General features: G+C 37.3%; 1 protein-coding gene across 7 annotated transcripts in view; it reads left to right on the plus strand.

The window, feature by feature from the left end:
- SPAG9 (sperm associated antigen 9) overlaps nucleotides 1-12954 on the plus strand; it is a 150837-nt gene that overhangs the window by 81684 nt on the left and 56199 nt on the right. For all 7 annotated transcript variants that reach the window (XM_055090290.1, XM_055090291.1, XM_024130386.3 and 4 more), the window contains one exon: nucleotides 4238-4388. In XM_055090290.1, the coding sequence (XP_054946265.1) occupies nucleotides 4238-4388 (151 nt within the window). The remainder of the gene's footprint in view (nucleotides 1-4237; nucleotides 4389-12954) is intronic.

The raw sequence follows: 12954 nt of genomic DNA on the forward strand, positions 1-12954 counted from the left end.
CTGTAGCTTTTCTGCTCTTCACTCTACTTGCACTCTCTAAGAACCATCTTCTATATTTTAGCGATTTAATGTTTTGGTTTCTTTTGTTTTCTAACTCATCAAACTAAAATTATCTGATTTGTTGAGATTTTTGCTTTGTGCATCGTTTTAAATGAGCGTTCATAGTGTATAGCTTTTTATAAGTGTTTACTTAAAACTCAACTCCTAATTGTGGACTTAAAGTAAGGTGAATTAAAGTAGTAAATTCCCTCAATGTGTCCTTTTTTTATTCATAGGTCCATTCATGTTCAACATTAGTTTAAGGTCCAAAAATTAAATTTCAACTGTGGTCTTAAAACTAGGTACTTGGTCATTTTTTTTCCTGCTGATTTTATAAAAATTGGGAGCAAATCTTATTACTTGTGTATATTTTAATACATAAAGGAATTGTATGTATGTATATATAGGCTTTTAGGAAATTGAAAAATACCTTGACTCAAGAATATTTAGACTATTAAAATAAGATTAGTCTCAAAGGGCTGGCTTAGGTTTCCGTTCCATTTAAGATGCCAGTGCTGTGCTGTGCCATGCAGTGCTGTGCTGTGCCATGCAGTGCAGTGCTATGCCATGCAGTGCTGTGCTGTGCAATGGGTGAGAGATTTGGAGTCAGACTGCCTGGCTACAAACGCTCTGCCACATGCGAGCTGTGGGGCCTTTGGCAAGGTGCTTACTCTCTGTGCCAGAGTTTCCTCCTCTGAGATTCTTATCCCATTGGGTTGTTTTAAAAAACACGTGAGATGATTATTTTGTATTCAATCAGTCGCAAGATATATTGTAAATTAAACAATTTTCATAGTCACTTATATCTACTACATTTTTAGCAAAACTATTTTAGCTCTAGCTGTTTTATTCATAAAATAACTTATGATTAAATTCAAAAAGTTCCTTGACATAAAAGTTGTTGTTGATCTGATTGAAGAAAGTCTTCCATATTCAGTCTTTAATATTAAGATTAAATTGTCAAGAAATAGGTAGTTCCAAGGAAAGTACATGGGTCTTGAAGTCAAAACAGGCCTGACTTTGAATCCCATTTCTACTGATTAGTAGTGCCTAAGGTCTCTGGGTGTCACTTTTCCTAATCTGAAACCAGGGAAAATAATTCCTATTTCCTTATGAGGATTAAATGAGATAATGTAAATAAATCATCCATCTGAGTGCTTGCCACATGGTGGGTGTTGAACAAATGTAATCTTTTTACTGCTCTTTATAATATGTACAGTAGATTTTATTAATTATTATTTGTTTTAAATGGGAATAATAAAGCTGTTTCAAAACATTTGCAAAGTTATTTATGCACATAAGGTAACATTTAAATAACCAATTTAAAAATGGATATATGGCAGTTTTTAAAAATATGTAACAAGGATTCTCAGCTGATGATAGCTTTGTTTCTAGATAGTAATGCATTATTGAAACACCTGGGGTTTAAATCTGCCACTTGATATTTTCCCACATGTATTTCATTCTTTGGTTTCTTTTGTGAGTTTTACTGAAGCGTTTAATATATAGAGTATCAAACATACATACCAATATAGTACAGGACTAATGTTCACTTTTCAGGGTTTCCTTTTGAAAATAGGACTCTACTTAACGTGCATAATTACATGTCCTTCTCCCTCCTCGTCAAGTCTTACATAGTTTATCAGTAAAAAAAGGAGAGAAAAGATGTGTGTAGTAATACAATTTTTCCAGAGTTGGAACAGTGTAACCTAGAGCATCATTGATCCTCTTGACAGCTATCAGTCTCTGAAGAAAAATTCCCTCCCGGTCAAGCAGTTTCTGAAGGATAAATATAAGCAGTACAAAGGTTTGAATTCTACTTATATTTTGGATTGTAGATTTAGTATTTAACAGGAGTAGGAAAGTAAAACTTGGACCCACAGCCGACTCCTTCCCCCAACTTTTCCAGTATTTGACATGTGTGAAAATGATTGTGTTGTCATTCATAAAGGAAGATAATTCTCATGACTGGCCTGTATTTTGATTTCTGTTGGCAGTGTGATGAATTCGAATGAAGTTTGTATTGTCTTTCTTTGCACTTGGGGTTTGAGAGCCTTCCATTAAATTCCATCTGATTAATTAAATTCCTGGTCACTTTTTGCTAAAGTCATTAAGATATGTTAAAAAAAATAAGTATTCTAGTAGCTCTTAGACCCTTAGATTTTCAGTTCCCAAAATACGTTCCCCACCCAAAATTTCCAGTCGTTGTCACCATCATTTGGTGAAATAAAGGGCATTTTAAAATCAGGCAGAAAAGATGTGGCAAAGGGGTGAATCATTCTCAAGAAAGAACAGGTTCTATGATATGTGGAAGCATGTATGTGTATAACATGTTGTGTATTATCCAGTAAGGATATAATAAATAATGCCTCTTCGCTGTGGACTTAGGACAACTTTCTTGCTGAACCAGCATTTGGGAGTAACTGGTATAAAGAATAGCTGACTACTTTGTTATTTGGTTGTTCTGGCAGGTTGTGGAGACAAACTTAGATTTGGTTTTAAAATCTAGCCTTTTATTATGCTGCCTACATGTGTTTGAATTTTCCTCCCAAATCAAATAGGAAAAGTACCCCAAGTGTGAAGAAGTTATAAATAATTAACTCTTGATAGAGAAAAGTCCTGTTCTATTTCCTTATGCCTACAACTTTAATAAAATGCAGTCTCTCAACCCTTTTGCTTCACCTAATCTTTAGGAAGGTGTTTGACAGTTGTACTAATCCTTTCTGCTTGTCATTAGGAATGAAAGCAGTGTACCCTTTGTGTTCAGTGAGGGCACATTTCAAAAGTGGCTTAAGTTTCTTGGTATGAAAATAAGCTTACAGAATAAAGACTTATTTAGAAAAACTGAATATTTTCCAACATTTATTTATAACCTCAGTGTTTCTGTTCTAACTTACATTTTTTTACCAGCAGCACTATGGTTCCTAGAAGCTCCAAACCGTTAGTGTCTCATTTCTTGCTAATTTCCATTTGAGTTAATGACCCAGGATGACCCAGGCTTATTTCTACCCTCTAAAAGTCCTTTGCATTAACAAAGGATGTGTTTCTTGTTAAAATTCTATTATTAAAATTGAAACTCTTGTTCACTGGAATTTCCCACAAAACATTGGAAACTCTACAGTCTTTCATAGAATTTTTTGGCCTCCTTGTTTGGAAAAACTGACAATTGTTTTCTCATACATAATGTGGTGGAAAGGGTCTCATATATTGGTTCTGTAGAACAATACAGCTTTCCTACTTTAGGGGATAAAACTCTGAAAACACACACACACACACACACCCTCTAAAAGTTGAGAATTATGTTTTATTCAGAGACATTACTAAGGACTACACACACACACACACACACACACACACACTCTAAAAGTTGAGAATTATGTTTTATTCAGAGACATAACTAAGGACTATAGCCCAGCAGGGCAGCCTCTCAGATAGCTCTAAGGAACCGTCCCAAGCCAGCAAAGGGAGGAACCAGAATATATAGGAGTTTTTGCTGAGAAAAATAAATAAATAAATAAAAAACAACATATAGTGGAACATCAAAAGATTTCTGCTAATCACAAAAGACAGACATCTCAAGTTAATGCTTTTAATGCTTTTCTATGTATGGGAAGATGCAGGCTTATTGAAATTATTCCTTTGATATGCATCTTAACTATCTAGGGTCAGTATACTGTTTTTCTCCATCCTGAATTCCCTTCAGGGCCCTCCATCAGGGCTGGCTGCAGTGGCTGATGGCTGAATGGCAGGCAACGTTGTTTGTTTACTGAAATGGCAGGCAACATTTTTTTGGTCCACATGTTCTTTTTACCATTTAATCAGTGTCCCTGATTTAGACCATATATTGATTTTCCTCTAGGCAGAAAAGAGATACCCTGAAGAGGCTTGGTAAATATCTAAGGATTAATGCGAGGAATTGGGAAGTCTAGAAGCAGGAGTGGTGTAAGGGACTCATCAGTAACTTAATAAGATTTCCTAAACTATATTTTACTACCTTTCTTAGTTGATTCCCTGGGGCTAATTTAGCTTCTGAGACTCTGTCCTTTCTCTTTGGTAAGTCTGCTTGTTCAGATAGGCAGACAGAATTATTTAAGAGTGATAATTCTGAAGCAGTGACAGCCCAGGCTTATTACTTACAGTCATGATGAATAACAATTAAAAATGAATTAATGCTTAATTTTTCTCCCTCTGCAAATAGAAAAGAACGCCCTATATCATTAGGGATTTTCCCATTACCTGCTGGAGATGGATTGCTTACACCTGACACTCAGAAAGGTGGCGAGACCCCTGGATCAGAGCAATGGAAATTTCAGGAGTTAAGTCAACCACGTTCTCATACCAGCCTGAAGGTAAGTTTTATTCTGTGAAAATCTTCAATTTATGTTTTGTAAGCTTTCTTATCCAAATTGAAGTGCTAGACAACCAGAACATAATAAAATGAAATAGTTTGTACACATTTTAGTTCGTAAAACAGATGCTTTTTTTTAAATTGGAAATGAGCTCTTCCCAAGAGTTTTAGTTTTTTATTATACTTTTTCAAGTTATATAGGAAAACAGAGTCAAGCGTTGTTACATCTTGGTTGTCATACTAATGACCAACATTTCTATTTAATTTAGGCTATTTCTATTTGATTTACATTATGTGAATTTAGGATGGGGTCACCAGTGAACCTAATTATGTTTTTTAGAATTGAAAATTATTGCCACCTGAAATCATTGGTTCACTGTTAGGAAGCTTCACAATTTAGTAGGGCTTCACTTAAAAAAAAAAAAAAAAACCATGATATTTTCCTCAAAACCTTCATAAAGCAATATCCAAAAGTGCATTGTGTTTAGCTAAAAAGGCCTGGTGTTAGTTCATTATAGATTATGTTCTTGACCAAGATCTTGTCACTAAATAAGTTATAAATATAAATAATAATATATTCTAAGAGTGGAGATATACTAATAATTGAAAATAATTCAAGTTATAGTGTATAACTTATAAAATGCAATATTTATAAAGGGAACACTGATTATAAAGGAACCTTGTTACATTAGAAAATCTACTCTGTCATAATACAAACAGGCCATCTACAATGAATACAGTTGAGTTACTTATGTCTTTATCTCCTTTTTCTGGTCTCTTTTTCTCCAAATTACTTATCATGGTTTAAGTACTTACATAGATATCTCTTATAATACTTCTAAATTACAAAGTCATTTACGTATTTACTTTGTTTCTCTCCAAATCCATGCGGTTTGTTTAGTGCTGTATCCCTAGCACTTAGAAAAGGTGTCTAGCACATAATCGTCACTCAGAACATGTTTGTCAAATGAATTACTTGTTTTAGATGTTAGAAAGACTCTTTTGAAGATAATATAAATGGTCTGTTTTTCAGCTCTAGTAGGTAGAGGCATTTAGAATCATTCCATTGACCTTTGAAATGTGCTCAAAACAGTAAACAGTCAATAAATATTTCATAGCTTTGCTCCCGCTGAAAAGAATTTTTAACAGTAGGGCTAACCTCACGTTTTTCTCATTCTCCTTTCTTTTTTGCTCACTTTATTAGAAGGTAATTATGCAGCTGCTCAGTATCAGTCCACAGTGATGCCACTAGGAAGTTTTCTCATTCTTACCCCTATGGCCACACTGACTTTTTTAGCCTGGCTGTTGGTTTAATAGATCTTCCAAAACACCCAGCTCTCAATCGCCTACTTGCCATGTCCCTTTCCCAGAACAAAATTAAGTAGGAGGGATACTTATACTTCTAGGACATCAAAAATGTATACCATATGGTAACTGTATTTAAACTACTATCCAGAAAGATACCTTAAAGAGAAGATTGTTATTTAATCCAGTGATATGTTGTGACAGAACTCTGCTGACATGTTATAAACTGATTAACTGATTATTAATATGGATTTAAACAGGGGAGTTTTTTGTATCCTCCCTAGAGATACTAAGGCAAGTATTCCCCAGAGAGGTTTCTAAAATAAAATCCAATCTGTCTGTACTGTGGACATGGAGCCAGTAAATGAGATAAAGGCTCAACAGATAAGGATTTCTGGGAATGGAATGGTACATTACAAAATGGTAGAAGTCCAGTTTGTGAAGTATGTCTCATAATTAGGACATATTTTACTATTTACCTAAGCCTTGTTATTAGTCAGATGTCTTTCTCTAACTTTACAAAAGCCTGGGAGTCAGGGGTTTAGAGTTCACTTGTGGATTGCATTGAACATGCACACTAGTCTCAGTTTCCATGTCTGACAGGAGTTGGACTAGACCATCTCTAATGTAAGGTGTTCTTCAACTTTCATTTCTCTGAGAACTTTGGGGATGACCTAGCTATATTTAGAGAATGCTTTGCCTTTGTTATGAAAGATTGAAGGTGAGAATTATAAGTGATATTAATTTTACTAGCACAGTTTTTCTGCGAATTAAGGTTAAGGTGAAAATGTTCTGTGAGAAAACCACATGATGGGTTATAACCAAGGAAACAGAACTATAGGGAAACTCTGTGGCAGAAGAACGGCAGTAAAGGCGATTTGCCCATGATTGTAAAGTTATGGACCTTTTTTGTTGCTTTATTGCAGATTTCGCACGGAAAGAGTTGTAGTCAATAAGGTTATATCTTCAGGTATACTATACCATTTTATATAAGGGACTTGAGCATCTGTAGATTTCGGTATGCACAGGGAGTCCTGGAACAATCCCCTGTAGATACCAAGGGACAGCTGTACTGGAAAATCTGCCAGGACTGATGCACCTAGAAAAATATACAAGTTGTTCTTAAAAAGAAGTATTTGGGGGCTTCCCTGGTGGCGCAGTGGTTGAGAGTCCGCCTGCCGATGCAGGGGACACGGGTTCGTGCCCCGGTCCAGGAAGAGCCACCAGGGAAGCCCACTTATTGTATTTTTGTGGGGGAAATCAACAAACAAACAAATAAATGAAATCATGGAATTTCAAGTAGTGTTATGTACTATTTTTAAAAAACTAAGTAAGGGGCTAGAGAGTAATTAGTAAGGAGGAGTGCTTATTTTAGAGTGGTGAAGGAAGGCCTCTTGGAGATGGTGACTTGTGGCCTGAAATGAAGGAGGTACAGGTGCATGGAAAGGTTCAGAGGACTGTGTATTTCAGGATGATCAACTAGCATCTGTAAAGACCCCGAGGTGGGGACAAACTTTGGTGTGTTTGAAGAATGTTTTTTTTTCCTCTTCATCCCATTCCTCTGAGACTTCAGTGCTACCTACTGCACCAATGTGCCTTTTTTCACGGTTACCCAAAATATCCATCTCTCTAAATAGTAATGTTGGGGACTTCCCTGGTGGCGCAGTGGTTAAGAATCTGCCTGCCAATGCAGGGGACACGGGTTTGATCCCTGCATACAGCAACGAAGACCCAACACAGCCATAAATAATAAATAAATAAATAGTGTGATGGAAAATTCTCATTCCCATCTTGCCTTGTAGCAGCATTTGACACATTTGAATACTTTCTGCTTCTTTTTTTTTTTTTAATAAAATTTGTCTTTCCAACTTAGTTTTCTTCTAATTTTATTTTTTAATTGTTTTTTATCGTTCTTTTGTAAAAAAATTTACTTATTTTATTTTCGGCTGCATTGGGTCTTTGTTGTTGCGCGCAGGCTTTCTCTAGTTGTGGTCAGTGGGGGCTACTCTTCGTTGCAGTGCACAGGCTTCTCACTGCGGTGGCTTCTCTTGCTGTGGAGCACGGGCTCTAGGCACATGGGCTTCAGTAGTTGTGATACGTGGGCTCAGTAGTTGTGGCTCGCAGGCTCTAGAGCGCAGGCCAAGTAGTTGTGGCACACAGGCTTAGTTGCTCCGTGGCATGTGGGATCCTCCCGGACCAGGGCTCGAACCTGTGACCCTGCATTGGCAGGCGGATTCTTAACCACTGCACCACCAGGGAAAGCCCACTTTCTGCTTCTTGAAATGCTTTCTTCACTTTGCTCCCAGGAGACTTCTCTTTCTCTTTCTCTTTCTCTTTCTCTTTCTCTTTCTCTTTCTCTTTCTCTCTCTTTCTCTTTCTCTCTCCCCTCCCCCTCCCCCTCTCCCTCTGTCTCCCATCTCCCCCTCTCCCTCTCTCTCTGGTTTTCTTCACAGGTCCTTTTCCATTGCTGCTTTTGCACCTCTAAATGTTGTAGTTCTCTAGGGCTTAAATTTCAGCCCCCTCCTCTACTTAATGTGGGTAGCTCAAGTTTCATGTCTGTAAATACCATCCACCCATCAGTGTTCACAAGTTTGAATTTCTGACCTTGACCCCTTTCCTGAACTCCACACCTGTGCATCCAATTGCTTTTCTATATAATTTTCCCACATACATATTTGTATCCTGCTTAGGTTACCACCAGTAGAAGTATTCTTTCAAGGCCAATCTAAATGCCATAGCTTACATGAAGCTTCACCTGACACCTTTTGATGGTCCTCAAATCGAGTTTAGAGATCAGTTTAAGGCAGAAAGCAGAGGAATTTTATATTGTATCATTAACAGAAATTTCTTAATGGGGGGCTACTAGCAAAATTGGTAAAAAGGAACTTCTTATGTTAAATGACATTTTCTGTTGAAAATGTATTATAAAAATGCTAGGGTGGAAATGGGCAAAAATGTTAAGGTAAGGTTGTTCATCCAACTGAATTATATTCACGAAGGAGGAAATAGAAAGTGTATATTACTCAAGAAAGGTGGTTGTGGTGGGAGAACAGTGAAAAGGTGTTTTCAGTTGGCAGGGTGAAGGGAAAAGTACTCTTAGAAGGGGCTTCCCTGGTGGCGCAGTGATTGAGAGTCCGCCTGCTGATTCAGGGGACACGGGTTCGTGCCCCAGTCCGGGAAGATCCCACATGCTGCGGAGTGGCTGGGCCCGTGAGCCATGGCCACTGAGCCTGTGCTTCCGGAGCCTGTGCTCCGCAACGGGAGAGGCCACAACAGTGAGAGGCCCGTGTACTGCAAAAAAATAAAAAATAAAAAAATAATAATAATACAGAGTACTCTTAGAAGGCGCGAGACTGGGTTGTTTGTGTGCTTAGAAGAGGAGTCCGATAGGAAAAGAAATTGAAAACAACGGAGTGTAGGACGATGAATGATACATCAGAATTATTGAGGAAGGGCCAGGGGAAAGGGATCGCATATCCCATCTGCCATTAAAATCTACTTTATTGACAGGACATCTCAGTTTTTCCTAATCTTTTGCTATTACAAGCAGTGCTGCATTGTACATAATTTTGTACTTGTATTTATAATTCCCATAAGTGGGATTGCTGGATTAAAGCATGTATTTAAGATTTTGCTAGATAACACCAAATTGCCTGCCAAAGGGATGGTAGCTGTTTGTATTCTCACCAGCTATGTTGTATAAGTTTTTCATTGCTTTACAAGTTTAGAGTTCAGATATCTCTCCCTTGTGCCCAAATATAGAAAGAGAACAAAGTGTTTTAAATATCATTTAAAATATCCTACACATAAAATTTTCATGCTGTTTTCTAGACCTTGGTTAATATCACTTTGGCAGTGATTTCATAGATTCCATCTAGTTTCACATGTACACATATATATGTATATATACACCTATGCATGTATATGCATCTACACATGCCTAAAGACGTGTGTGAGTCTACACATATGTATATATACTCCGAAAAAGTATTATTTTTTCCTTTAGAGTCTCCTGGGTTGTTGGTTATTAGTAGAATGTGACTTTTAGAACTGAGGAAAACAATTTTAGCTAAAAAGCAATTGGATTGTTACCTACTTGTGAAAGTTTTGAAGAGTACTTTTGAAACCACATGACTTGAAATACTTCAGTGGAACTTCTGTGAGAAGGTCTTGTTAGCAGGCTTTGGTATATAAAGCCGGTGGTCAATGTGTGCTGCATTCGTCAGGGGACGTGCTTAGCATGCAGAATGGAAAATTTCTGAACAGAGCCAGCATTATTGTTTAGAAGAATTTTCCGTCCTCCTCCATTTGTGTTAAATTGTTCCTATTTCTTTAGTTTTCCCAAGCTTGAACCTCTATAGTAGTTAAACCTTATTCCTGTGTCTTTTGTGATTAAAGATCCTGTTGTAAAACACATGTGTGATTTTAAATTTCAAAACAGTTAAAGCTCTTGGTTTGTTTTGTTTTGTTTTTAACTTTTCATTTTGAAACATTTTAGACTTATAGAAAAGTTGCAAAAATAGTACAGAAGGAACGATACCCATCACCCACCCAACATTGGTATGTTAACTAACCATGGTAAGATGATCAAAACTAAGAAATTAACATTGGTACAATACTCTCAGCTGAAGTACAGACTTGTATTCAGATTTTGCCAATTTTCCCTCTACTGTTCTTTTTCAGTTCCAGGATGCAATCCAGGATCCCACGTTGCATTGAGTTATGTTTCCTCAGTCTCTTCTAATGTTTGACGGTTCCTCAGCCTTTCCTTGTCTTTCATGACCTTCAGGCTTAAAGAGTATTGGTTAGTTATTTTGTAAAATATCTCTCAATTTGGGCTTCTCTGATGATTTCTTATGATTAGATTGAGGCTATATATTTTTGGCAAGAATACTATAGAATGCCATAGTGGTGATGTTAACCTCGATTGCTTGGTTCAGCTGGTGTGTGTTGGATTTCTTCACTGTAAAGTTACTGTTTTTCTGTTTATGATTTAATTAATATCTTGGTGGATATATTTTGAGACTGCGCCAATATCCTGCTTCTCCTCAAACTTTCATTTACTGATTTTAGTGTGCATCAGTGAATCTTACCTACAATAATTATTACTGTGGTGTTGTAATGCTTATTTTCTATTTTCTTCATCCTACATTCATTAACTGGAATTCTTTGGGGAGGGAGAGCTGCTCACTCCCTCCCTTCTTTCCTTCATATTTGAACTCAAAGGTATTATTTTGTTCTGTAGGTTATCCAATGCTATTACAATTAATTAATTAATTAATTTAGGCTGCTTTGGGTCTTCGTTGCTGCACGTGGGCTTTCTCTAGTTGTGGCGAGCGGGGCCTACTCGTCCTTGTGGTGTGCGGGCTTCACATTGCGGTGGCTTCTCTTGTTGTGGAGCACTGGCTCTAGGTGCGCAAGCTTCAGTAGTTGTGGTGCACGGGCTCAGTATTTGTGGCTTGTGGGCTCTAGAGTGCAGGCTCAGTAGTTATGGCACACAGGCTTAGTTTCTCCCCAGCATGTGGGATCTTCTCAGACCAGGGATCGAACCTGTGTCCCCTGAATTGGCAGGCGGATTCTTAACCACTGCACCACCAGGGAAGTCCCATTACTATTGATTTTGTTGCTCAGAGTGTTTCAGCCTTGGACATCAGGAACTCTTTCAGGAGTCATCCTATACCCTTTTGACATGCCCATACTCTTTTGAGTCCTTCCTTCCTGACACCATCAGATGCTCCAGGCTCTTGCATTTTCCCTGCGCCTGCTGTGCAATCAAGTGCTTCTCCAAGAAGCCTTGGTTCTGTTTATTGGAGAATGGTATTTAGGAACCAAGATCTAGGCACTAAATGTGCTTACTGGTTGGAATGTGATTGCTTCTACTAGGCCCTTTCTTCCTTTGATGCTTATGTTGGGTTTTTCCATTAGTTTATAGTATACGTTACCTCCTTTTGGATTTTTATTTTAGTGTTTACAGTAGGGTAAAATAAAAATAGAATTTTAAGAAAAATGGATTATATGTTGTAATATTCAGGTTGGTTTTGCTTGGGACAGAGGGTAAGGAATTTCTTCTATAACTTCAATTTTTATTTACAAACTTTCCCACTCACATATATCCTTATTAGATAACTTCAGGAATCATCCACAGCTGACAGTTGCAGTTTGAAGGGGAAAGGGAGTTAAGATTTACTCTTTTTAATATTTTGGTACTTGCCCATTCATTTTTATTGACGTATAACTTACAAATAAAATTATAAGATACATACTTTCTCCCCTTTTAAACTCTTGCTTGGAGAAGAGACAGTGGAATTAGTTCTTTCTTAGTGGGTGTTAATCAATAGATTTTTTTCCTCTTTTTGGCATATTTATTGTGTTGTTTATTGACCAAGATGCTAGTGTATATTGAGAATGAAAAATGGTAAAACTCCAAATAAACAACACTATTTAAAAATGATGGTATTGGGGCTTCCCTGGTGGCGCAGTGGTTGAGAATCCGCCTGCCGATGCAGGGGACACGGGTTCGTGCCCTGGTCCGGGAAGATCCCACATGCCGCGGAGTGGCTGGGCCCGTGAGCCATGGCCGCTGAGCCTGTGCGTCCGGAGCCTGTGCTCCGCAACAGGAGAGGCCCAGGCAGTGAGAGGCCGGCGTACCGCAAAAAAAATAAATAAATAAATAAAAATAAAATAAAAAAATAAAAATGATGGTATTTAAAGCTTTTGTTTCTAATGTGACTTTCTTTGAAGTAATTGGCACATGAATATTTATTACTATTGATATTTAATGTTTAAACAAGCTCTTAGAATAGGAAAAATAGCTTTAAGTATTTTCTGTTGAAGAAAAATTACCTTACTTTTTGCATTAAAAAACTTTGATGCCTACCAGGTCACACACAATGCCAGATGCTAGAAATGTTGTCAAGTAGCTCAGAGTCCATATATTTTAGAAAGTAGGCTTAATAATTTTTTTAAAGTCATATTAATAATGTTTCACAATCAAATAATATCGAAAATCTAGAGTAAAAATGTATAGTTGTCCAACTCTAAATTCCATTCCTTTGCCTCAGTCATTGTGAATAGTTGGTGTATCATTCATACCCTTTTCTTTATATATGTACATAGATAATACATACTCATATATGTCTTTGTAAGATAAATGGGTTTAGGGACTTCCCTGGTAGTCCAGTGGTTAAGACTTAGCCTTCCAGTGCAACGGGTGCCAGTTTGATCCTTGTTGGGAGAGCTAAGATCCCACATGCCTTGTGGCC

The sequence above is a fragment of the Physeter macrocephalus genome, chromosome 14 (assembly GCF_002837175.3).
Source record: "Physeter macrocephalus isolate SW-GA chromosome 14, ASM283717v5, whole genome shotgun sequence".
Lineage (NCBI taxonomy): Eukaryota > Metazoa > Chordata > Mammalia > Artiodactyla > Physeteridae > Physeter > Physeter macrocephalus.